Source organism: Colossoma macropomum, unplaced genomic scaffold (assembly GCF_904425465.1).
Source record: "Colossoma macropomum unplaced genomic scaffold, Colossoma_macropomum, whole genome shotgun sequence".
In the NCBI taxonomy this organism is placed as follows: domain Eukaryota; kingdom Metazoa; phylum Chordata; class Actinopteri; order Characiformes; family Serrasalmidae; genus Colossoma; species Colossoma macropomum.
In genome coordinates, this window is record NW_023494799.1 from 29,742,748 (window position 1) to 29,770,006 (window position 27,259).

The 27,259-nt window shown below is 41.9% G+C and overlaps 1 protein-coding gene across 2 annotated transcripts in view; it reads right to left on the minus strand.

Moving 5' to 3' along the window:
- The window catches only part of cpamd8 (C3 and PZP like alpha-2-macroglobulin domain containing 8), a 51,638-nt gene that overhangs the window by 11,564 nt on the left and 12,815 nt on the right, over window positions 1-27,259 (minus strand). For both annotated transcript variants that reach the window (XM_036586032.1, XM_036586031.1), the window contains exons 18-40: window positions 26,547-26,686; window positions 26,339-26,401; window positions 25,946-26,177; window positions 25,126-25,279; window positions 23,571-23,710; window positions 22,794-22,845; window positions 22,266-22,564; window positions 20,992-21,217; window positions 20,495-20,671; window positions 20,237-20,318; window positions 17,381-17,537; window positions 17,107-17,181; window positions 15,189-15,354; window positions 14,698-14,784; window positions 14,109-14,245; window positions 13,847-14,002; window positions 12,673-12,735; window positions 11,620-11,870; window positions 9,915-10,002; window positions 7,919-7,993; window positions 7,597-7,702; window positions 7,395-7,505; window positions 6,177-6,389 (exon numbers count right to left, since the gene is read on the minus strand). In XM_036586032.1, the coding sequence (XP_036441925.1) occupies window positions 6,177-6,389; window positions 7,395-7,505; window positions 7,597-7,702; window positions 7,919-7,993; window positions 9,915-10,002; window positions 11,620-11,870; window positions 12,673-12,735; window positions 13,847-14,002; window positions 14,109-14,245; window positions 14,698-14,784; window positions 15,189-15,354; window positions 17,107-17,181; window positions 17,381-17,537; window positions 20,237-20,318; window positions 20,495-20,671; window positions 20,992-21,217; window positions 22,266-22,564; window positions 22,794-22,845; window positions 23,571-23,710; window positions 25,126-25,279; window positions 25,946-26,177; window positions 26,339-26,401; window positions 26,547-26,686 (3,250 nt within the window). The remainder of the gene's footprint in view (window positions 1-6,176; window positions 6,390-7,394; window positions 7,506-7,596; window positions 7,703-7,918; window positions 7,994-9,914; window positions 10,003-11,619; window positions 11,871-12,672; window positions 12,736-13,846; window positions 14,003-14,108; window positions 14,246-14,697; window positions 14,785-15,188; window positions 15,355-17,106; window positions 17,182-17,380; window positions 17,538-20,236; window positions 20,319-20,494; window positions 20,672-20,991; window positions 21,218-22,265; window positions 22,565-22,793; window positions 22,846-23,570; window positions 23,711-25,125; window positions 25,280-25,945; window positions 26,178-26,338; window positions 26,402-26,546; window positions 26,687-27,259) is intronic.

Sequence of the window (27,259 nt, forward strand, 5' to 3'; positions counted from 1 at the left end):
ATTTGGTGAGAAAAAAAAAAAACATGAGCACCAGAACACAACAGAGCCTGCACAAGCTGTTCAGACACTGAAAACTGAAATGAGGAACTTACAGGAGGATTTTCTAACAGCCAGTGAAAGTGCAACAAACCGAGAAGTTATGCTCAGAGAGAGTATGGATCAGAGGTTTGAGGCCCTGGAAGAACTAATTAAAAGGTCCCTAAACCAACTTGAACAAGGTGTGGTTGAGTGTCTGCAAAGGAGAGATGAGCAGTGGAAAAGGGAGATGACTCGCTTGAGATCCAGCACTCCTTTGACCAAGGCATCTTTCTTCCCAGTAACTCCTACAGTGGAAGGCCCATGCTCAGTCAACAGTGCATCCTTATACTCAAAACCACCCATTCATCTGGAATTCCCCACTTTTGGAGAATCAAGAGATGCAGCGGGGGTTTTGGATTTTATGGAAAAGTGTGAGAACTTTCTATCTTTAAGACACTTAACTGATAATGAGCTTATGGCTACCCTCAATGCTGTTTTAACAGGGCCAGCTAGAAGCTGGTGGATGGCTGAGAAGAACAAAATCCACAACTGGGCTGGTTTCAAGAGAGCATTTTTGGCAGCTTTTCTCCCCACAGACTATATGACTGAAGTCGAAGAACAACTTAAAGCCATGGTCCAAGAACCAGACCAATGCATTCGGGACTTCGCCTATGACTACAGAGCCCTTTGTCTGAAATGGAAGAACGACTTGCCAGAAGTAGAATTGGTCAGGAGAATACTGAACAACTGCAATCCTGCACTGGCAGGGAGCCTAAGAGGGACAGTACATACTGTGGAGCAATTGGTCAAGGTCGGGTCCATGGTGGAAAGGGATTTAAATGCCAAAAAAGACTACTGGGCCAGGGTGAACCAACTTAAAGCACAGGACAAAGGCAGAAAAAAACATCTCGTCCTAAAGAAGCCAATCCTCAGTCTCCACATTTAGCTTTAGTTCAATCTGTGTCACCTCCACTGCTAAAGATTGCCATTGCTGTACGAGGCTTTCAGGTGGAGGCAGTGTTGGACACTGGCTGTACTTACACCTTGATGCAGAAGCAACTCTGGGAGGCCATGAACAGACCAGGAGAACCACTGACCAAAGAATTAAATCGGTCATTCATTCTGGCTGACGGGAAGATCCACTCCCCTGAGGGGAAAGTCCAGCTGTCATATGAGTGGCATGAACTTTTGGTGACAGCGGACACTTACATCATGACCAACACACAACTGGTGTTTCCTCTGGTCTTAGGACTAGATTTTTTGAGTAAGTCTGGTGTTCAACTGAATGTTGGGGAGCGCAACTACAGCCTGAAGATCAGAGGAAGGTGGAGTGTTTTTCCTTTTCTGTCGTCTGGGGTGACAAGCCACTCCTGTGTAAAACCCAGAGAGCCAAAAGTCAGCCTTTATGTGGCTTTACCTCTTGAAAGTGAACAGGTGTTGGAAGCCACAAGTTCTTTCCAAACACAGGACTTTGATGGACTACTGAAAAGCCATCCACCTGAGTTGCAACCTCTCTTTCAGAAATGGTCATCAGTCTGCTCAGAAAAGCTGGGAAGGACAAGCAAGATCAAGCATCATATTCTGACCACTGATGAAATCCCTGTCCGTTCCAGAGCTTATCGAGTCTCTCCAGTGAAGAGAGAGGTAATAAGACTGGAGATTGAAAGCATGTGCAAGGCAGGCATAATAGAGCCATCTGATTCGTCCTGGGCTTCTCCAGTGGTAATTGTACCCAAGCCTGATGGAAGCAACCGTTTCTGTGTTGACTATCGGCGGCTAAATGCCAAGACTCCCCAGGACGCTTACCCCATGCCCCTTGTGCATGATATCTTGGAGTCTTTATATGGAGCCAAATATTTTAGCACCCTTGACCTGAAGTCAGGCTATTGGCAGGTCGAAATGGATGAACGCAGCAAGGAAAAGACTGCTTTTATCAGTCCATTTGGTCTGTACCATTTTTTGACCATGCCCTTTGGTCTCAAAAATGCCGGAGCCACATTTCAAAGGCTGATGGAGCAAGTGCTCGGGGAGCTGAGAGGATCCATCTGCTTTGTTTACATAGATGATGTCATAATCTATTCTCAGACAAAGGCCCAACACCTGAGGGACTTGGAGACAGTTTTTGAGAGGCTCAGGGAAGCACACCTTACCCTGAACTTAAAAAAATGCCATTTTCTCAGAACTGAGCTAAAGTTCTTGGGACATGTTGTGTCTGGAGAAGGGGTCAAGGTAGACCCAGAAAAAAACATCGCCGTATCTGCATATCCTACCCCCCATGACCTACCTTCCTTACAGCGTTTCCTCGGGCTTGTAGGCTGGTATCATAAGTTTATTCCACATTTTGCAGAGTTGGCAGCTCCCTTGAACCATCTCAGACGGAAAGGAGTAGTATGGGTGTGGACTGAAGACTGTCAAAGAAGCGTGGACAAACTGAAGGCTGCCCTCCAACAAGCCCCGGTGCTCGCACAGCCCTGTCCTCTTCATTCCTTTCAGGTGCATACAGATGCAAGCAATGTAGGACTTGGAGCTGTGCTTACACAGATAGTAGATGGAGAAGAGAAGGTCATTGCGTATGCCTCCAGGAGCCTGAGGGGTGCCGAATTTAACTACTCAACCTCTGAAAAGGAATGCCTCGCCGTTGTCTGGGCTGTGGAGAAATGGTATTATTACCTGGAGGGAAGTCCATTTGTTGTTTACACAGATCATGCTGCTCTCACTTGGGCTTTCAATTCTCCCAAATCCACATCCAGACTGACCAGATGGACCATAAGGCTTCAGCGTTTTGACTTTCAAGTCAAATACCGAAAGGGATGCATGAACATGGTGCCAGATGCTCTATCTCGTTCTACACATTTGCTGGACCATGCGCTTGTGGCTACCTGTGTGACAAAGGGTCCCCACACTTGGAATGCCATGCTACCCATGAGTCTGGCTGATATAAATCTGGCCCAGGGTGAGGATGACTACATCAAAGAGTTGAGGGAACAGTGTAAAACTAGTAGCACCCAGAAAGATCGCATAAGATGGGAAATGCAGCAAGACATATTATACAGAGTCATACCATGTGCTGGAGGAGGGGTCAAATACCAGCTGGTGGTGCCCAAATCTCTGACTGTCCCTTTTCTCGAGTACTTCCATGATAGTCCACTAGGAGCACATCTGGGAAGGATGAAGACGCTCCTCAGAATCCTGGAGGTTGCCTGGTGGCCTGAAGTACGTAAGGATGTGTGGCAACATGTCAAAGAATGCCCTGTCTGTCAGAAGTACAAGCCCTCCAATACCAAGCCCTCTGGGTACCTTCAGGGCACTGAGATCAAAGAGCCCGGTTATATGCTTGGAATGGATCTTATGGGACCTTTTCCAAAGAGTAAGAAGGGCAATGTCTACTTGTTTGTCATAGTGGATTACTTCACCAAGTGGATTGAACTTTACCCCTTGCGGGACAGCAAGGGTCATCGCCTCTGCAAAATCCTGAGAGAAGAAATCTTCACTAGGTGGGGTGTGCCAAAATATGTCTTGTCTGATCGAGGGCCTCAGTTTCTCAGCCAACTGATGGCAGACCTGTGTAAAACCTGGGGAGTCATTCAGAAACTTACAACTAGTTACCATCCACAGACCAACCTTACGGAACGGGTCAATAAAGTTTTGAAGACAATGATGGCCTCATATGTGAAAGAGAATCACAGGGACTGGGATAAGTGGCTGTTTGAATTCAGGTTCGCCGTTAACAATGCCAGGCACGAAACCACAAAGAACACACCTGCTGAGCTGGCATTGGGCAGAACTCTGAAGGGTCCTTGGGAGAGACTCATCCACCATCATGCTGTGACGCCAAATCATCCCTCATATTCCCTTGTGGAGAGGCAACACCAGCTCAACAAGGAGGTGAGACGCTCAGCTCATGCAGCACAGCTCAGACAGGCCAGGTATTATAATACCCGAAGGAAAGATGCGCACTTTCAAGCGGGAGACCTGGTTTGGGTGCGTGCTCATCATACCTCTAAAGCTTCTGAACATTTCTCTGCTAAATTAGCACCCAAGTGGATGGGGCCTGTCAAGGTGGAGAAGAAGCTTGGTCCAGTGAATTATGTAGTCATGGGATTGCGCCCTGGTGACCAACAGGACGTTGTACATGTGGCAAATTTGAAACAGTACTTTGGTGCTGTTCCCCGGTAGCCTCCAGCTGGGGGGGGGGACTATGTGACACCACCACATAAGGGGACCTGTGGAGTACCTATTTTTAATGATCAACACTAACATAGATTTCAGGTAGTGTTATTTAGGTTACCCCACAGAAAATAAAGTCTCTAATTTCCTTTATGACTTATCACTGGGATGGTCTGATAGAAGTTGTGGCCTCATCTTATGTCTGGTATTTTTATTATGTCATCCATATTTTTTGTTTGAAAATGTTTCCTGGGCATTCCAACGGGGACTCTTATTTTGAATATAAACCCTGGTTTGGGAACAGGAAAGGGAAGTGTGGCAGCCATTTTCTTGGAGGATCAAGTTTGGGGAAGACAGGCCTGGTGGAGCCTGGCTGTTCAAGCCCTAACTAACTTTTACTCCTTTTTTTTTACTCATCTCTGTCCTTGAAGAGTGGATCCCTCTCTAACTGTGGAGTTACCTCAAGGAACTGGGTGAGCTCATTCCTGTTTTTTGTTTTTTTTTTTTGCATTGCTGGGCCTTTTTTGATTTTTGATTGTTGGGTATTTTTGGGACACTGTTTGCTTGGACTATGGTGGTAGTTGGACATTTTTTGGACGACTTCTTTTTTTGGATTCAATAGAGACAATCTTTAATAACTCTATCCCATCTAACGGACTTCTGCTTCAGATCTTATATTCTACTGCTTCTCTGCTTGTTTGCTGGTGCTGTTGCTGTTGCAGATGCTGTTAGTGTTGTCTGTTCTGGGGAATAAGAATAAGTAAAAGCTAACTTGTGCAGGCTCTGTTGTGTTCTGGTGCTCATGTTTTTTTTTCTCTCACCAAATTAGTGATCGGATTTTATTAGTAACTGCTGAGTTGATCAGATTGTTACACAGTGTCCAAGATTTCCAAAAGCTTTTTTCAACCATAAGACACTTTTACACTTTACACCTCAGTCCATCTTAAATGAGCTTGGGCCCAGAGAAGGAGGCAGTGTTTCTGGATCCTGTTTATATATGGTTTCTTCTTTTCATGGTAGAGTTTCAACTTGGTTTTCTGGACGCAGCCATGAATTGTGTTCAGAGACATTGATTTTCCTGAGCCCATGCAGTGATTTCTGCTGCAGAATCATGTCTGATTTTAATGCAGTGCTGCCTGAGGGCCCAAAGATCATGGTCAGCCAATATTGGTTTTCAACCTTGTCCCTTACATACAGAGATTTCTCTGGATTTTCTGATTCATTAAATTATATTATGTACTGTAGATCATCCCCAAGTTCTTTGCTATTTTATGGTGAAAAATGTTAAGTCTTGAGTGGTTGCACTATTTACCTGTGCAGTTTTACACAGAGTGGTGAATCCCTCCCCATCTTTACGTCTGAAAGACTCATCCTCTCTGAGATGCTCTTTTTATACCCAATTATGTTACTGACCTGTTACCAATTAACCATCAGGTGTTATTTAGCATTACACAACTTACAGCATTACAGTCTTTTGTTGCCCCGTCCCACCTTTTTTGAAACATGTTGCTGGCATCAAATTCAAATAAAATCCAGTTTCAACATTTGGTACGTTGTTTTTGTACTGTTTTCAATTAAATATAGGGTTTAAATTATTTGCACATCATGGCATAGTGTTTTTATTTACATTTTACACAGCATCCAAAATTGTGCTACAATTCCAGACATTTTAATACAATTTCAGACCTAGAAAAAGAAAAATTTATTTATTTAAAATTAAATTAAAGACATTTTAAAACTTTTCAAGGATCTGCAGGAACGCTGATGTGTTTTTACAAGCAATGTACATTTTGTAACATTTTGTAACATTGGTTGTGCTTTAGACTACTACAAATGGATGAATCCATTTGTGTATTGCGTATAGAGTATCAAGTATCAGGTTGAGTATAATTGAGTATAATTGAGTATAATGACTTCATCAAACTGTGCTAGATTCTGGCCCTCATAGACTGGAGTTGAGAACCCCTAGTGTACGGTGTAGGAGCACTTACTCTGAGGGCACTGGCTGAGGGGCACCTGCTCAATGCGTGTGCCGTTCCTGCAGGCAGACACCTCCAGCTGACACTGGTTCTGGTAGAGCTGGCTATCAGAGCCACATACTGGCTCTCCATCATACCCACAATCCCTGTAGCATGTACAGCGTTCATAGTGCTCTTCCTCTGGACAGCCAAACACATTATTACACTGACTGCCCTGCACAAAGCCTGTAGGAAGAAAGTAGGAAAAAGAGAGAGAAGGAGGAAAAAAAGATGGAATAAGGAAAAGTGTGACAGAAATAAAAAGTGCATAAGGTGAACTTGTTGAGTAACTTGACATGCACACTCTAGATATTCTGGAGGTCCATCTTCACAGCAACTCTACATCAAATAAGTCAGGGTCAGGCTGCGGCCACTACTATAGCAACAGGGCCAAAACCCAGCCATCTGTTGTAGCAACATCAGCCACCGCTAATAAGCGTGCCTGTGTGCTACACCACAAACAAAAACACACTCAGAGCTCTGCAGGAAAAGCAAAGAGTTGAGTAGGGCCTGTTGATAGAATGTTTCGTTTGCACAACTCCCTGCCCCGTTGCTGTAATGCAACAACAATGTGTTATTGTAATGCACCAACAATGCACGACTGAAAGAGCAGAACCATATGGATCTGAAGGGTAAAAGACACTATCTCATCTTAATGTTCTCTTTCTAAGACCATACCCTTATTAAAATAGACATGTAAAATCTGAAGCATACCCCAGGTTCAGCAACATGACTGGATCTCATAGATGCTGTTCAGCCATGTGGCCTTGAATGGTGAGTAGCTGCAACAAACCCTGTATCGTGCTTTCTGCTAGCAGCTGTTAATCTTTGTTTGTCCCCTATGGTGTATACACTCTTTCTACATTCTGTTTAAATATTTCTCACTCTTAGCTCACTGAAACAAGCAGAGAAATTCTGTTGAAAGTGTGGATTCTAAACTTTGAATACTAGGAGATTTTTTATAATTTGAATTTGATTTAAATTTACTATTGTGCATACAGTATTTATTCTTTTCAGAAAACCAACATTTACATTTTTTGGCATGATTCTGTCATTTCTTGAAAACAAACAGACATCTAAGGGTTACATGCAAAGCATCTGCTGCCATGAGAGTGGAGAGTGAGTTGAAGAATGGCCAGGTTAGTAAAGAAAGAGTTGAGATGTATTGCTGGCTGGAAATGGTGACTGTACCTGTCCACTGGTTACTGGAACTCTCTACTTCATTACATGAGGTACCATCACACAGCTCCCGTGCCAGTGGACTGCTCTCACTCACGTTATAGAAACGGGTGGCCTCAAATGCTGCACACAGACATATATACATATATAGACATATATGAGCCAACAAGGTATCTGACGTGATGTGTTTTTCACATTTGGAAATAAATCCTACCTGGCTCATAATAGTCATAGACCTTGACTGGCACTGGTGCTGTCTTTCCCACAATGTACTCCCTCACTGCCTGAAAGGCTACACAAGTCATGCACTGACTGGGGATCTGTGGGAAGCAATAAACACACAAAATTGAAACCCCTCAGCATGTTCAGAAGTCCTAACCCAGTCTGTACGATGCTACATTCATTTTACATATACTTTTTTCAATTCAGTAGCAAGAATGTAGGTGCTTGTTTTGCGGAGCAGATCCACAGAAAGGCTGGACAGAACACAGATGATAAGGGTACTTGTTGAACTCATTAATAGGCCTGTTGCTCACCTCATCAAAGTAGAAGAGGACTTTACGGCCCTCCATTTCGTATCTCTTGAGCCCCACTCGTTTATCCATCAACAGCTGCAAACAGAATAAGTAGTTCATAATGTGCAGACAAATTACATAAATACAGGCGTCACTATTGGTTACATTAATAACGGAGTAATCTAATTAATATGACAATTTAGTAATCAGAATAAATATCAGAATAAATATCTTTACTGAATCATAACAGATCATGTAGGACCTTTCAAAGATTCCAAAGAACTTCACTTGAAAAAAAAACTAACATATATATATATATATATATATATATATATATATATATATATATATATATATATATATATATATATATATATATATATATATATGGGAAAGAGAGAAAGTCCATAAATTGTTTTAAGAAAATGGTTCTATATAGCACCCAAAAGGTCTTTTTTAAGAGTGTATATAACACGTAGTATAAAAACACTGTGTCTGTGTCCATCAGATATAAAGGTTTTAAGGTTTGGCATCAAGGCATTATCATTACGCAAACAGCCAACTAATTACTGCTGACTGATTGAGATAGATTTTTTTTTCACTCTGTAACTGAATTGAGTTTAATCAATTCTGTCATCAATTCTGTCATGAAACAGATTGTGATTCAGAAAATGGTAAGGTGACAATATATAACAGAGAGCAGTAAAAGAGTACATCTTTTAGAGCCTCACTGTTTGTTTAGGGATTCTCACAGCACAATTAGGAGTAGATTTTGCAGCACCGCCCAGTTGTAATCTTACAGCTGGAGCCAGAAGGGCTTTAGTTTCTACATGGACAATGAAACGGTCAGGATGAATTAGTCAGACTCTGTTTACCAGTGTGTGTATGTGTATGTGCGTTAAATGTGTCCTGCTGGGACATGGGAGAGGGGGCGAGCTCCTAAACATAGGAGTTTTATAAGGGTCTCTCACACACATGCACACACACCTACTGCTGCCCCATATAAACTGTCACTCAATAGAACTGCATGAGTTTATGCATGTTTGTGAGCTCTGTTCACAAATGGAAACCACTGCATCACAACCATTTCAGTACAAAAGATTTGTTTCTTCACATAATCTCATTTTTCATTGCACCAGCACAGACCTTTGGCTGCCTTATTCTGATTCTGTCTCTGACAGTTCCACAGTACCTGACCACAGTATAAGGAGATGACCCCCCCCTCCCCCAGCACCCTATCAAAACAACGAGACATGACGGCATAAGTAAGCCTGGATCCCATAAAAACCCTGGAATGCAAACAACGGCAGCCATGTCATAAACATGGAGCCAGCCAGAGGTGGCCATGTAAAGCCAGCTCGTTAGCAGCTAAAAGTGCTAACAGGGTTGTCCCACCACAGTAAGGCCTGAAGCCTAATTGTAGCACAGTGCTCCCCGGGTAGCCTACGCTTTATTAGCGTGGGGGACAGGAGGCTTGGGACATATAACAAGGCTGTAATGAGCGACATGCAGTTGATTGAGGGCTGGGGGGAAGTGACCTCAGCTAACTCACGGACTCCATACACCTCATCAAACCTTCCACCCCCCATGTTACTAGGCTCCATACCCCAGTGAGAGTCAGGGGTTTTGAGGGGACCTGGTTCAGGCTGCTGTTGTAAGGTTATAGCTCTGTGGAGGATATGCTAGGGCTTCATGACTCTTTCCTAGGAATTGGGCAACTTGAATGAGGTTGAGTTGGCCGGCAGCCAGACATGCTTTTATATGCTGCTATAAAACCAGTCATCTGATAATATTTACAAAAACACAAAATAAAGATTGAGCAGCATTGCCAATCCTATTCACTACGATACTTCTATTGACATCATTTTCAATCTAAAAAATAGTGAGGGCTTGAAAGACACACTTCTGTTTCTCAAAATAACGACCCAAAACGATTAAAAAATTGTGCTATAGTTCCACAACAATCTCCTCTTTATGCACAGTCCACAAGCAAGGGTGTGAACACCATGTATCTTACCCTTTCCAAGCTCTCAACATCAGCACGGAAGCCAGATAGCAGAGGGATCTCCAGGACAGCCATGTTGGATGAACCAGGATGTAGCCATCTGCGGACAGGCAGAGAGCATGAGGCCAAGCTGCTGGTCCAGGATAAGCTTGACACAAGAACTAGGTAACAAAAGAGCACACTCTAAAGTGTGCACTTACAAAACTGTATCTAACCTTATCCACCTAGTGTTGTCACTTAGCAAGAAGCTGGTTTTGGCTATGTTCACATTACATGGTTGAGGTGGCACAAATCTGTGACAAATATCTTTTCAACCCAGATTTGAGCCACTTTCAAATGTGGACCTACACCGGATACATATACAATACATGGTCATGTTAGCTATGACAACAACAGTTAGATCAGAATTGTCCAGTGTGGGCATCAGGTCATCAAAATGAAAAATGAAATGAACCTTTTTTAGGCAACTGTGTCTGAACACTTCGGAATTAGACCTCCGCATTTAACCCATCCATGCAGTGAAACACCACATACACACTAGTGAACACACACACTAGGGGGGCAGTGAGCACACTTGCCCAGAGCAGTGGGCAGCCCTATCCACGGCACCCGGGGAGCAGTTGGGGGTTAGGTGCCTTGCTCAAGGGCACTTCAGTCACGTACTGTCAGCTGAGGGGATTGAACCGACGACCTTCCGGTCACAAGGCTGATTCCCTAATCTCCAGCCCACAACTGCCCCCAATAGCTAATGATGATAAAATTAGCTATAGTTTTCAGGACAGAGGCGTATTCACACTAACGACAAAGTACTGTGCAGTCCCACTTTGAAAACAGTCTTCAGTCAAAATGGCCATTAAGTACAAATTATTCACTTTTCAGGAGATATTTCTGACTAAGATTAGACGTAATACAATTTACCAACATAAGAAAGGGGAAAGTCAAAGGGATTTCTTGTTAAAAAACAAGAAAAGCGAAAACTGAAGTTCAAAAAATGATTAAAAGAATATTGGGTTCCTAAAAAACGTGCAAGACCAGGTAGACAATTATAACTGTCAATAGATAAACAGTACTTAAAGCTTTCATCTTTGAGAAAATTGAGCTTCACTCTTGCTTCAGATCTGAAAATATCCACAGGCCTTTCTGTCCATCCTTCCACTGTGAGAAGACTCTCAACAGTGTTATAGGTCTGAAAGGATGTGTTGTGGTCAAGAAGCTATAACTGAGAAAGGGAAATAGATAAATAGAAGAAAATCAAATGTGCAAATCACACAAAGAAGATTACTGTTTGGATCATTAGATACAAAACCAACTCTTACACTGGAGATGTAGACCATTTCTAATTTTTTTCGGCAAATTTCTTTGAAACACTGAAAGCAATGGAAGTTGTAACGAAGGCAAAGGGTGGACACGCTAAATACTGAGGCTTCTGTGTAATTTATTTAATATGTATTTTCTGCTTTTATTCCTAAAGCAAAAAAATTAATAACTTGTACTTATTTGCAGTTCTGACTGGAAATTAAATAAATAAAGGGGGCCTCTGACATTTGCACAGTACTTTAAGTCATTTAAATGTTTCCTGAATGTGAACAGTTAACACAGAAAGACTGGATCTGAGCAAAAACTGCAATAAAGCAATGTAACGTAAACAAACATGAAGCAACCAAGTTAAGATCAGACGATAATGTTCATAAGACAGGATGAAGGTGTTTCACTGTACCTGGTGCAAGCTTCAAGAGTGAGGCGGTAGTCCAGGTGGTCCTGGTGGCCAGCGGGATCCTCGTCATCGGCAGGGGCCCTGCGGGAACGACTTAGCTCCGAGCGGTTAGCGGCACGGGAGCGGGTGCGAGAGGATGAGTGCCACGAGGAGGAGAGCGGAATGTGGCGCTCCTGCCTGGGCTCCTTCAGCTGCACCATCAGCTGGAAGGCCGGCTTAGCTACAGGGTCAGGGACGTTATAAGTCACATCGATCTGAAGAAGAGGTAACAAAAATGGCAACTAGACTGTTATTAATGAACTGAACATACATGAAGATTGCTAAGAAGTCATGGAAAAATGTGCACTTTCTGCTGCAATTTACACATATGCTTACACAGAAACACAATGTAGTGAGCACCAACCACAATTTCTTTCATGTGGTCCCCCTGTGTGTGATTAAAGGCTGCAGTACAAACCCTCCCTCTGAGCCTAAGGCACTGTCAGGCTGAAGAGATCACACACAGACACATCCTACTTAATCTAAGAACATGCCTTATGCTTTATCATTTTCATCCATATTTTTATCTCTTTTGCAAATAAAGACATTTCAGGTGCACTTATTACACAATTACTTTCCTTGCCAATAGCAAAGCAAGTAATCAACTAACCTTCTATATACATTTTACCTTTTACCAGTGAGGAACAGATTTGGAATGGGCTTTTAAGATTCACATTTTTCATAACAATTATCCTAAGCACAACACACAGCATCCGGGGACTGGGGAAATATGCCAAGCTGTTGTTTTTTGGGCCCTGGTTTCAATGAGCCTTTTGTTTTGGGGGACAAGGTACAAGAAAAAAATGGCATCCTAGCCAGGGGGTAAGTAATTGGGAAAGAACATACCCGTGTAGTACAATTGCCAAAGTTTTACCAGATCTCAGTAATTTCCATGGAGGAATGTGGACATTTAGCACTGAATGAGTCATGGAAACAGACCTGGATGTCCCTACGGAGGAATTCATTGCTAGAGAGAACCTAATAAATCGTACAAAGAAGGAGGACAGAGAGACGTACCTGCATCAGACAGCAGCCTTCTCCTTTGGCGCTCACAAACAGCCCTGTGGGAATACTGGGGATCTAAGGGAGGCAGAGAAAGGATGAATAAATGCGAGAGAAAGGGCAGAACCAGAAGGCTGAGAAAATGGAAATTATTGCTCAGAATTAATGAGGCAGGTGCAAATAAACTCTCTAGAGCCTGGCATCCTTTTAGCCTGGTTTAAGTACAAATAGTTAACTAGCAGACAGGAAAGAAACAGGCTCAGCAAAGCTTGAAAGAGGCCTTCAGCTAAGAAGTAACCCATTTGTCTCTACACATGCATCCAAAAGTGAGCAAAAATTTTGAATAGGATTGGTTTTACACTGTATGTATCATACAGGACCTTTTATATCAAAGAACTGCATTATGTATCTGCTGTAAATATGTTATAAGAACCAACACTTTGGTCCAAAAGTAATGCCAAAAACATTGTAATAAAGCTAACAATACTAGTTTTCTAGTACTGAGTTGAAATTGGTTCCACATTTCTGTCTGACTGCACACAGAAGAAAACTTGGGAACACCCACCGACATGAGAGCAAAACAACATGACAATAGTGCCTCAATGTGCTGTTGAGTTCATATATTAACATACTTTGCTTTCAAGACATGATAAGGACATGTCTATGACATTAATTTCAAGCTAAAAGTAAAGGTGGGAACTCCTCAAATATAGCAACTGTAATCTGATGATTAATTAACAACTAACATTATAAAATGTGTATTTATTCAGAAAATACACATACTGCGATTATTTTTGCTTGAAATTACTGACACAATATTTGATATGGCTTAGTCTCAAATCATCTTATTGGTTCATCCAGAGGGATGTGTGGGTGTGGGTTCCAGAAATCTTCTTTTCAGAGTATCATTAATGAAAGAATATTGCTTACTTGAATAACGCAAATAATTAAGGCTGCTGTTTGCTCTTTCCGTTTGCTAAGCACTTGAAGCTTCACATCATTTATCATTGTTAACATTCATTATTAATTTTTTTAGGAAAGAAGTGACTGTTGAATGTTATTTCTGTTTTTGTTGTGCTAATGTTTTTAAGAATTGCATTATTTCACTGGTATTGGCATTGACTACCAAAACACACCTCTAGTCAGCTAGTACAGCAGGGTGGCCTTGGTGACAATGAGAATTATTTACCACAGCTTTCTGCAAAATCTTCTTATTATCCCGTTGAAGCTCAAAGGTCTCTTGAAAGTCCAGATTGGTTGAGGCCAGAGAGATGGTTAGGTTCACACCTCCAACATAGGACAAGATGGCATATTCCGATAGTGCTTGCAGGGCTACACAAGTGTCCTATAACATTAGAATGTTAGAGATTCCTTAAGGTTTGAGTCACAGTTCAGTTAGGATGATGTATCTTAAACATTCTCTGTACATTCAAGAAAGCGCTGTTCGCTACCTGAGTTGAGGAGAAGCCACCAAGCGCATTCCTTTGTTGAGATAACCATTTAACTACAGGAAGAGCAGATGCTACATCACCCATCAAGGTGTAAGTGAGCAGACCATAGGCTGTCATCTCCACCTCTGCTGACACCACTGATGGAAAAAGAAAATAGTATGTTCTGGGTTTGCACAATGAAAGCAGCACTTGCTATGACAGACTGCACTGATCCAATACCCAGTAGTGGTATCAAGCCAACACCAGCAAGATCAGACATCGAAGGTGAAACAGAACAAATCTCATCAAAGTCTGTAACAAATCTATCCTGAAATATCAGAAATAATGCAACATAATATAAAGTTAAGTATGTCACATGATAACATTAACAACAGTAGCCACATTATTTGCTAGGTACTTCCTCCTGTGGAATAACAGAGCATTTGAGCATGTTAGCCATCTTATGTAAAGTGATAAGCTCACTAGTTTTTAAAGAAAAAAATATCAGCAGGATCAGCAGTAGTTGCTGTTGAGCTTAACTAAAACTGTTACAATTTGTTGTATTCTTCGTTGAACAAGTGAAGATGGAGAGTGACAGCTGGATCAATACCTGACTGGGAAAGGCCATCATTAAAACCCATGAAGGTGTCCTCATCAGCCACAGTGCTGCCAGTGAGACTCCAGTGAGTAAACCCATCTGTACGCATACAGAAGATAATAGTGAACAAATAATGAGACTGTAAAAACGGCTGTATTTTTGAGTTTTATTCCTGGTTAACCCATCTATCGTACAATTTGTGATTTTTTTGACCAGCTTGCTTTATTTTTGATCAAAATGATTCAAGTTTGTTGGATCAATCAAAGGTCAATATCTTCATTCATCCAGACACCCACAGAAACGTATCTGGAGCGTGAAAGGTTGGTCAGGATGCTCACAGCACATAATGAATGATAAAGACCTTTAAAGACCAAAAAGTATTTTGAGCTCTCAAAAAATGCCTGATGAAATTCATGCACATGGGATTGACAACCATTGAACTGTACCGTCTAAGATTATACATTAAGGTCACTTCTACTAGTGCACAGACATTGTTGGAATACCTTGGGTGATGGCCATGTGGTTGAGGCGTCGTAGGGCCAGGGGGGCATAAGGGCTTCGCAACAGAGCAAGAGCATATGCAGAGAGAGCTGTTGTGTATGGGTCATCAGCAGAGTATGTGTTACTCTCCAGGAAGGCCTTAGCTTTATCCACAGCAAGCTTCTCCTCCTGCCAAAAAGATACTTCTGCTTTAAGGAAATAATACATTATGTTAAGAAACCAACATGTCCAATGACCCTCCAAGACGTGTTTCCTCACAGTCTAGGAACCTATGCTAAAATCAGTCGTGCATAATCTAATTTGTAGCCCAATTGTAACCTCAGCATGCCGATAAATCAGAGTCGATCCAAAACCACTTACAGCCATGTTAAATAGTATGTCAAAACATTCTATAGTGTAGTATGCATAGTTGTATGTGGTTTTGAATAAAGTGATCGGAGGCCTTCTGATATTTTTAAACGCGTGATTTTTACGATTAAAGACGTGACAATTTATGATTTCTGTAGTGTGAGATGGTCAGTGTAACTGAACATATGCTTATTGCAAAAGTCAATAAAAGAGCTAGGAAAGAAAAAAAGGTAAAGCAATGGGTATGCACAGTGATGAAAAAGCTGTTGAATAAGGCAAATTTACAACTGCAGTGCTTTTATAATAACAAAAGCTTCGAAGAACTTACTTTACAATTTTATGTCAACTTGCCAATTCATAGTAAAATACTGATGACATCCACATTTCCCAACCCCATATTCATCTAAATATTTGTCTAAATGATTTATAAAATATGGTTTGTAAAAATCACAGACTAGTCTGGTGCAGTTCCAGCTTTGTGCTGTTGTCACATATTTGGGACTCTGAGAGCTTTTTCATAGCCAAAACTCGATACCTGTGTTTCTGCATTATCATCTAAAGAAAAGACAATACAATAAATTCTGTAAAGACTGCTAAGATGTGTAGTATACGCCCAGCTTTAGACTTATGTATTGCTCAGGTGTGCCAACATTTCTTGTACAGGTGTTAGTATTATTTATTTACATAAAAAAAGCCTGAATTTTTGAATAGTCTCATATTAGGACCTCAGGACTTACCAAGTATCAATCTCCAAAATGTAGATACTTGCTGATAATGTTTCATCTGTTTGATACTGGAGCACTGATCTGTTCCAGATGTCCTCTTTCTCATGGATGCTATCCCTGATCAGTCACTCATGCTAATCTAAGCAGTCTTCTTATCATTAAGTCAATTTGAAAGTGGAAGGATTTGGGCCTTTGAAGTAAGCTAAGCAGGTGATTCCTTTTGCGCTTCGAAGAGCAAAACTCTCAAGATCAACCTGGGTTGATAAGAAGGATCGGGAACATAGCCAAGCCCCAATCTCTCACAGAATCAAGGCACTGTGAGTTTTGTGGATGAAAAGACAATATCTATATAAATCAGCATGGTCTATACATGATTAGTATTTGGCTCACTACCTCGAGTGATGGTAAATAACAATTTATATTAATAGAGTTTTACAGTTTACCAAATCTGTAACACTTTATATACATGCAGAACTCAAAGTAATTCCAAGTAAGCTGAAAAGAATGTGGGCAGAGTGAACATTTTAAAGAATTCTAGTGTATCTACATGCTTTTATCATAAATCTTTTGATTTAGACAGCAGGGTTCCATATTAGATTTCTGTCACATAGCTGGAAAAAAAATACTGTTGATATCCAGCCAGAATATCCATCTTCTCAGCTAACAGGAATGCACTCAACACAGGTCGGCAATATTTGTCTGAGTAGGTTGGTGAGACGGTGCCAAGAGCCTGCTGAGTTATTTTAAGTGGGAAGAGTGCTAGAGGGAACTGAGGACCTGCACGGGGGAAAATTCAGGTATAGACCAAATACATAGGAAAAAATCCTAAAAGAAACTAATCTCTCACCTCAGTTGTAATCCCGGTCTCCAAGAGAGCTGTCACCACATATGCTGTCAATGAGATCTTTCCATGGATCCCACCCTTTCAGAGAAACAAACAGGTTAACGTCCACAAGTGATGAGAAAGAACAGCTCAGCTGAATGATAATTTGTGACCTAGAACTCTACTTGAAAGTGCAAACAATACATTTTCTTGTCCTGCCACATTTGTCACAGCTTTAGTCCATTAACATCCATACATATTTGCTCCAGGACAACTGTGAACGTCTCTGCTTGGGTACCTGCAGGTCTTTGTTGAGTATCCTGCCCATAGCAGGAAAGGAGCCTTCTTCTCTTTGGTGGCTGATCAGCCAGGCTTTGGCTGCCTGCAATTCCTCTGGGTCAATGAAGATAAAACCACGAGACTGAGCAAAAGACTTCAGCACAAATGCCGTCAACCTGCAGAAGAGAATGGTGCCAAAACCCATCATGCATATAGAGATGCTGAGACTTAACTTTAACCTGTTTTGCTATAGGTCTTTGTATCACAGCATACATTTAGCTAAAATTATCTCTTCAGTGTCACTTGAATTTTATTTAAATATAGAGAATGAAAAATAATCAGTGTCTGGAATATAGCTGATGCAAATGGCTTGGTGGTTGACAGGGCATCTGATGGGAGGTGTCATTTTCTGTCCTGGAGATACATGTGAAGATCAGTGTTACAGGACCAAGCAGCTGTTCCATCTGGAAAATCCGGAAAAGTCATGATACCACATCAAGTATGTTTCTGCATGCCGACATATCAGAGCAGCATTCCATACTTTTAACTGACAGCTATCCTGGAGTACCCTTCTCTCGAAAAGGCGTCCTGACTTCACTTCATGACGTAAGTGAGGATGAGCTCAGAGGCACAATCTGAAACAGCTTAAGGCAATGGTGAGGAGCTTAGCACAGCAAGTGCTCCCACCTCCATAAGTCATTGCAACCTCTCCCCATTCCAGCACGCAAGCCCTGCGCCGACTTAGTTTAACGGCAACATGGCATGTCATGACAACATTCCTCTGGGAGCCGCCAAGCAATGAGGCAAGCTGCTTTGTCAATGAAAGGAGAGATCGGTAAATAAACAGTCACTTTTTTTTAGTGTACATTTGGGTTGTTACTACAGGAACAAGCCAAACACCCACTCATTAACAAGGGTATGATATCCAGGCCCTGGATGTTATTTCTCCCAAGAGGAGGAACAGGGCTGGAGCCTCCGGCCTGAAGGAATTTTTATAATGTTAAGTAATACTGTGTCAGAGGCTATAATGGCTTGTCCCTTGAGAGAGGCTCTAGGAAGTGTAAACATGATTTAGAGGGCAAGGAAATGAAGGAGACAGACTCAGCTTCCTTAGTTCAGGCTTGCTCAGGTCTTACAATCAGTGATTAGCTAACTAGAGTTTGGCTTTGGTAGAAAACTGCTAGAGCAAATGCTCTAGATAGAAAGGCATATACTATGACTGCACAATATGAATGAAATTACATATTAACATTTAATTGTACCGCTACATATTGCGATTATAGTATAACTTACAATATATTACAAACACATTAGTGAATACTTGACGTGGCATAGTTAAAGACTAGCCTGCATTATTTTTGAGCAAAATTATTTTTTGCTTGTTCAATCAGGTGAATATCCTGATTCATCCAAACACCCAACGAAACTCGTCTGGAATGTGTGAAGTTGGCCAGGACTTGCATATCGCAGCACTCTGTGAAACCAATATTGCAAAGACTAAAATAATGTGATAGCAGTTAACAATATGCTGTTTAGCCCCAGTGTATACTGTCAAAAGTGAAGCGATACAGTCAAAAGTTTTCTAATCCCACAGTTATATAGATATCATCATAGTTCAAGGTTGCGACAGAAAGATCGGGATGTAGTCTTGACTCTTTACTTCAAACCTGCTTAGCAAGTAGTTTACAAGATTTTGAGGGACCGTTGGGGGTTACTGGGGGGTGCATGTGAGGAGTGAGGGGAATGGGGGGGTTACACCGGTTACAGCCACATGTGGCTCTCATTGGATCCAGAAGTGTCAGGTATGTGAACGATGCCAGAGGATAGGTTGCTAGAACCTGCACAGAACACAAACAACTTTCCTTTCTTTCTCAAAGACATGCTAATACTCTGCTACACTCTCCTAAAGCATGCCCTCCAGGCACTGACTAGGAATGCTCTCTGATTAATTGCTCATGCTTAATTCCAGCTCAATAAGTGCCAGACCAGACTAGTACTGAAGAACTTCACATCACCAGGGCACCAAAACACTGATGGAGACATTAAATACTCACTGTGTTATTATGCTCAATCTTTTAATTAAGAGCAGCAATTTCCTCTCACATTGCCTGGCCAAAGCTGGGACATATTAACCCAGTACTAAGGCTGCTGTTAACCTGGCCTTAAATGATGTGTGCTAATGATTAACTCTGGAGCAGAAACAAAAGCATGGCTGTTCAGACTTAGAAACATTTTTTTCTGATGGATTAATAAACTGTTGGTTGCAGATTTGTGTAAGGGTTCAACACCTGCAAAGGGCTTATTGCCAATGGCTTTGAAGGTACTGCCACGGTAATGCCACAAAATTCAGTGATTCATGAAGTCAAAAGGCTTCTTAATGCATGTTTCCCAAGTGAACGTGTGTCATGCGCGCTGATGGAAAATTGAACAGGGTGTCTGCCAGTTTACAGAGGATCAAGAGACTAATTGCTTCGAACAAGATGTGCCCTACTTCTAGCCTCATGAATAGCCAAAGCTAATTCTCTTTTCCTGTACAGGCTCCCACATGTCTGACAGCATAAGGAAAGAGCACTATAGCTAGCAACAGGGGGGCTAAAGGCATCTATTCTGAACTATTGGAAGGAATTCCCCAAACTACATAAATTAAGGCGAAAATGACTGGAGTCAAATAACTGGAGTTCGGTTGCTTATTAAGACTCATGAGTCTAGTTATTCTTGGTTTTAACAATTCATGCCTTTATAAAAAAGCAAATTACCTACTCCATAAAAAAACATATATTACTGAAATGTGCCCACAGGCAGACACACAGAGGGCAAAGCTGTTGAAAGATAACTGCATATGCAGGAAGTCTTCATGTTGAAGATTCAAACTTACCACATGCTTCCAGAAGAGTCTCTCTCTCCAAAGGCACTGTAGGAGCCATCCTGCCTCTTATATGTTAACTGTCTCTGATATCCTATGGTACATTGAAAGTGTAATTTTTTTACAACTGTAAGTGTAGAAGAAACTTAATCTACAGCAAACTTATAGTGATTTACAAAGAAAGTTGCTTGTAATGAGTATGGACAGGTATGAATATAAGGGTTGAGGGTCAATTCTGGAATTTGGGAAAAATCTACATTACAGCAGTACCTTGTAGTAGGTAGTCTGTGGCTTCTGCCTCCACCTCTGGGCTGAGTTGATGAGTTTTCTGCAGGTACTTGAGCACAAAGACATTTGGTGCAAAATGGATCATGTTCTGCTCCCCGCAACCAAAGGGCAACCGGAGGAGTTTGTCCAGATTATTGAGAGTAGGACCCATGACATCCCCTGGGACACAATAATAAATTGCTTGTATATATCACAGAGTTTAACACTTTAAATCTTAGGCTTACTGCTCAGTTAATAATCATATTATGCACTATTTGGTAACTACTACGAAACTAATTTATAAGTTATGCAGTTATGGGAGTGAGCAATTGAAGTGTGGGCCAACATATAAGAACTTGAGGTTCAACGAGTTAAGGAAACTGCAGTCTAAAATATTAAAACACAAAGGAAAGATGCATCAAAAGAACACAGTATTTATTTATGAGACACAAATAAATGTGGGCCAGATGCATTAACTTAGCTAAACTAATCCTTCTTACCAATCATGGAGGCGGTGGCTCTCTCTGAACCTGGCACCACATTGTGTGGGACTCCCAGTGTGAAGGCTTCGTTGTGGTTCTCGTCTACATCTTCTTTGCGCCATATCTTGAACTCTCCCACTGAGCCCCATCCCGTGGAAAAACCAATGTGGTGTACCTGAGCTCGGAGGGGCCCGGCCCACTGCAGGATCAGCGACTCAGTGGATGGCTCCAGGCCATAACCCACCTATCACAGATTGGCTGATGTTACCATGAGAACACTGGAAGTGAGTAGGTCCAGAGAGACACTATGCAGTTGCTTTGTATTTGCTTGATTCTGAGCCCTTAAAAGCCTCTCAACACAATGCTTTCCAGATTTTTCACATCAGCTACATCCTGACAAAATTAAGAGGCAATTAGTTCCTGCCGTGTTACAAACATGTATGGCCTCATTCAGAGGAAATGAAGCAAACATGACTCTACTTCAATTTAATAATAACACACAGGAAGCCAATTGAGATCTCCTTAAAAAAACAGTTTGATGAATATTGCAATTTACTAGCAGCTTTTGATACTTGGGCCAAGTGGTAGCCAAGCCTTGGCAAAATCTAGTCCCTTCACCTTAAGCCTACCTAAACCCAATTTGTAGCCTCACGCAGAGTTCCCCTGATATCAACATGATTTTATGGTTGCATTAAATTTAAGCCTACATAAAGAGGATCCAATCTCATCAAACCAATCTGCAAAGAGGTCACTAAATTAACAAATGCAACTCTGGCTATAGGAGAACAGGGGAGGCCATGCAATACATTTTCAGTTTAATTGCTTTTAATGGTGAGTAGTGTGGGTCCAATATTGGACATGAACCCTGATCGCCAGTGTGAGAAAGGTACTGGCCATGGATCACTGAGTCCCCACAGTGACATCAGCCAACTAAGCATGACCTCACACAAGTATGCCATTAAAAGCCCAGTCTGTGTGCCAAGTCAGTATGCCAGGACACTCCAATACACACATGCACACACTCAAAGAAGCCCCTTTTGCCCAGACGCCAGGAAACACTCACACAGAAATCCTATGGCTCTCAGCCAGTGCTCCTAATTCCAGTGCCCAGAACTAGCCCTCAGCCAAACCAAAACAGTTTCTTATTCTATTTCTGGCTCATTCATTCCTTTCTTAATCCATCCATCCATCTACCCATCTATTAATCCAACCAAATGTTCATAAATGAAACCTCTGGCCAAACAGAACATTAGTACATTGCTTTTGCCATGTATCAGGAAAGAATTTCCTACCTGAACCCCACCCCCCCTCCAGCTGATCCAAAAGCTACGGAACTCGTCCCAGGACAGGATACCAGGTGTGGGGACGCTGACCACAGGTTCCCCCATCTTTCCCACTGAGATCCAAGAGCGAGAGTTCTGCCTGCCACCCAGCACCACCTCCACCATCTCAGTGCTGTCATGGGCGCTTGGTGCCAAGGCAATGTGGGCATCATTGTGTGTCTTTACTGATACTTGTATGTGTGTGACTTTCGATGGCTTCTTCACATACTGGTATTCATACTTATTTGGCGTGGAGATATGGATTCTTTCTGCAATGAGGTTTTAGCATCAGGAACAGAAACATAATTGTGGGGGCATGCATAAATATCTAGTCTATCTAGCACAAAATATCAGTCAATGTTCTACTAAATTAGATGACATTATGTTAACTAGATTAATCAAGAAGCCTGATACTGGTGGCCAAATGTACACACTTGAGCTGACACTTAAGCTGTGTAGTGGGTGTTTATGTAAGTGAACTGAAAGAGGCTTGCTTACCATTTGGACAAAAGAAGACACTGTACGTATACTCTCTAGGTAGACCTTCAGGCTATGGAGACATAATAGGTGAGTAACCATTTCTCATGACATGTATCTTTTTTCCTGCAGAATTTAGTCCCAGACCATGTCTAACATGCTGCCACTTCTTACCTCACTCCTCAATGCTAATATAGACCTCAAAAGTCGTACTTCATTCTATAGTCTGCATCATATAAATATTAAGAACTCCAGGTCTAAGGACTTTTGCCTATGGTGTTTTCAAAAATAGCCCATATTAAGCCCTGTTTCAAACAAAAATGTTCAAAACCCAATACTTTTAGTCCTGTGTGTATTTTATCCCAAATGTCAGTGTAGCCTCTGTTTTGTGAGGTTGTTAAGGAGATAAAATGTAAAAAATGCTAAATGCAAGCTACAAGCACGCTAACACTCCTGTGCATTAAAATGATGTTGCACAAAAGTAAGTCTATTATTAAACTTCTATATTGTTATATGCCAATATCAACTACTTTAAGTATAGCAATCTCTAATGGCTACTTGCATCCCGCTACATATGGCAGCCTGCTGCTGCTGAGTGAACACAGTGTGCAACATTCTACAGTTCATTTTTTGCTGGTGAGACTAAGGGAAGTTCTTCTAAAGACATGAATTAGTTAGGGCAGGTGTGGCACATTATGGTTGGAACTAGACTTGACAAGAAGGCAGATCTCCAGGAGCAAGGTTGGTGACCACTGCAATAAGGTAACATAAGAGAGTATGGGGAAGTGCAGCTCGTACCTCTACCAGCACACTTCTGCGCACATAGTCCGTTCCTGCAGGGCTCCTGCGCTCCTCCTGCTCCTCAGTTGCTTTGCCTGCTTTATTGGGCTGCAGGCCGTCAGAGCAGCAGCTTGGCTCACTGTACGCAATAGCACGAGCTGTCACCAAAACAAACCACAGCAAATTACATCAGCCACTGTATGGAGTCTACTGACAGAACCCTGGCTGTAAGCTCTATTATCAAATTGATGTAAAAATGGGGGTGGCTGGAATAGGTGACCATTTTGACAAACTTCAGTTACATAAGCTCCTGACTTACTGTAAATGGATGAAAGGGGCTATGCAAATACAATGACTGTGGCACATAATGGTGCCATTTACGCTATACAAAAACCCTGCTTATCTTCATCAACCATGATTGCTTTGGATGTGTGTGTGAAAGGTGTGTGAAGTACACACACATGGGTCTACGGCAAGATGGCCATATGCCAGCGCAGTCTCTTTGTGTGTGTGTAGTGAGAGGGAATGACCAGGGCTCACAGAGACTAGGACAGAACCATGGGGGGCTCATTGACCAGCAGTGACCCGCAAACTCATCCACATGCCACTGGGAGCCACGGAGAAGCCGGCCTCCCTTATCCAGCCCCCCCACTGACCACCAGCTTTGTCCCCAGGATGTACTTTTCTCTGCTATTGTTTGCTGCCCTCAAATGCACTGAGGGTCATTTCCAGCAGGAGCCATTACATGGAAGCCATTGCATGAATGTTCGCATAATGCTTTTGCTAAAGAATTATTCGAAGTTGAAATAATGTAAGCATTAGGAATGTGTTAGTAACTGAGCATTCACATATGTGTAGTCAAAACATCTGTCCATTGCCAAAAAATGTCTCATTTTTTGTTGTGATTCTTTTCTTGTGTAATACTAACATTTGTTTGTGATTTCTTGCATGCATCTGGACCACTACTGGACATCAAAAGCAAACCACGTGGGTTTGGATTTCAAAATATTTGTGCTTCGGTCTTAGCACTCAGTTCACCCTACTATGAGTGAAACTGTTGTGATATCACATGTTCAGCTGCAGGACACTTGAGTTCAACCTCACAAAGTTAATCTACACATGGTTACCTGCACCCTATGACACAGACTCATACAGCCTTTCATTCAGACACATGCAGTCTCCAAGTCAACTAGTTTTATTATGTTGGTGGGGTCAAACCTGGGTCACCCCCAGTGGGGGTGACACCAGAGACTCATGCTAGCCACTAAAGTAATCCTTCTTCAGCCACAATCCCAAGGGTGTGCAGCAGATTTGCAAAAGGGTCAAACATGAAAAGGTTATAACAAACCATACTAGCAAGTAACTTCTCAACCTTAATGGAATACTAAACTTTTGAAAACTTAAGTCAATAAATGAACATCTAAGGAAAAAAACACATGACATATAAGACTATAACAAATGCAAAAAGCAGGAAGTGGCTGTTCAATGTACTAATTTAGATATAGAACTACTATTAAAGTGGACACCAGACATCAGGTGCAGCCGCACTGCATTGGAAAGCAAAGATTCTGACCTGTGATGTTTGCTGTAACCAGCTCCGTAAAGGACAGTACTATAAAGGTAGGTGCTGCCTCTCCAGGGGCCACACACTTCTTGCGAGTCAAATGGTGCTTCCCTGGGTGACCCACAAACTTAATCCCTTTAGGCACAGACACCTTCACGTGAACCTGTGTGGCAGAATGGCAACAGTGCAACAGTGAAACAGTGTAAGTCAGGGTGTTCCTCCATAATACAGTATACACTGTGAATGGAACTCTCAGCACACAAAATTGCATCATATCTCCGGTCACTTGCTCTCACTTTCTAGCGCTCATGTAGCGTGACTTCCTGAAGGCTCATAAAGGATTTTGGGGAATTGGAGGCGCATTGCTCATTTTCCATGCTGCCTGACTCATGGTTTCCCATAGTCCCTTAAGAATTCTTCCTCTGCAATGAAATAAATGCGCACCAGTTCCATTTCTGCTCCGCATCCACATGCCATAGTACATCAATAACAGACCCCAAAATAAGAATATGGATGTCTACTCAAAATGGAGCTGACATTAGCTTGCATAACAGAATACTGAAACTCTGTGCATTTCAACCTTAAAGTGATAGCTTTTGAAAAACAATTAACAATTTAATTAGCCTATGTTGCACTTATGTACATTTAGGGTAAGTGGAAAACTGTGTAAACTAATATTTTTTGCTGAACTACAGTGTTAGGTGGATTTCTCTCTGATCAATAGGACAATAAGTCAGCATTGGCTTTTCCAGTGGCTGGCGTTTTTATTAAAAGCTTTGGGTATTACTTCTACTCTCAGCTGATCTGTTTCTTAGACTATGTCTGTTACCTCTGCGCAGGTGGGGAGGTAGTTGTAGACAGTGAGAGGGACTTTGGTCTGTTCTCCACGGATCACGCTGTATGGCAGGGTGAAGTCGATGAAAAAGGGCTTGAACGTGCGGAGTTCTACTGGATGTGCCAGGCCCAGCCCTTTCTCCTCTGAGAGACCAATCACTTCTGTCACCCAGGTGGTGATGGAATCTGGGACATCCAATTGCAACTCAGCTTCTCCACTTGCATTGCTGTCAAAGACATAAGTTAAGCAATAATAACTATGTAAATGATCATAGATAGGTAAATAGTTATATCCAGAATTCAGTAAATTCAAAATTATGGAGCTATTTTCTGATGCATGACTTGTAGCCTAATGTTCTGTGATAAGAGCAATAGGCCATTTGAGTACCTGACATTGAGGCAGTGCCATATCCATGTCTCAGGGAAGAAAGTGCGTTTGTGCTTGACTGCTCTGTAAAAAAGAAATGAAATATTCATGAGATAATTAAATATACAGGTCAAATAGAACATTTAAATTTGTAAGGCATGGTTGTAAACAAGAAATACTGAGAGTGCAAGTGGCTCTTGGTCAGTCAGTATTTGGTGGGGGTGAGTACCGTGCTGATGAGCGGGTGTGCATAGCTGCCTGGGTGGAGGTGTGAGCCTGGAAGGCAGGAACGGCCTCATCTGTGTACATGCCACCAGTCTGCCTGTGATTCAGCCTTACCATATCCGTCATCACTACCAAGCCTGTCTCCTGCAACACACAAAACCACACACCCAGCTGCTCTTTAAGACTATCAAATCAACTTTTACATTTTTCCTCTGAAAACAAGCTGCAAATGCTAATATTTTAACATCACAAGCATTTAAGTTGGCACCATTCTTACCATAAACATAATTTACACACATGATACACTTGAGACATGTCCCCATCACTATTCTGAAATGCCCAATTTTGTCTTCACAACCTTTCTGAAAGCTTTTTGAAAGTGTAGTCTGTTGATAATGTTCTTAAAATAGACAGGAATGTCTAAAATGTCCATAGAACCATGCAGAGGAAAAGTGTTTTCTCCTGCCAGGTATTCCTCATCATTAAATTGATACATGTAAGGCCCTGGCAGTTGCTGCGTGCACCAGTCCAGTCAGTCAGATATATACCCACCAAGCATGCATAATATGGGCCAACTGGTACTCAGAGTCACCAATACTGGCTCTTTTTCTGCACTGACGCCATGCTGTGGAATTACTAATTATAATGGCCAAATTAGTCAGTTAGCCCATCATAAAATGCATTTTAGATGTATTTATTCAACAAAGTTTCTATAGG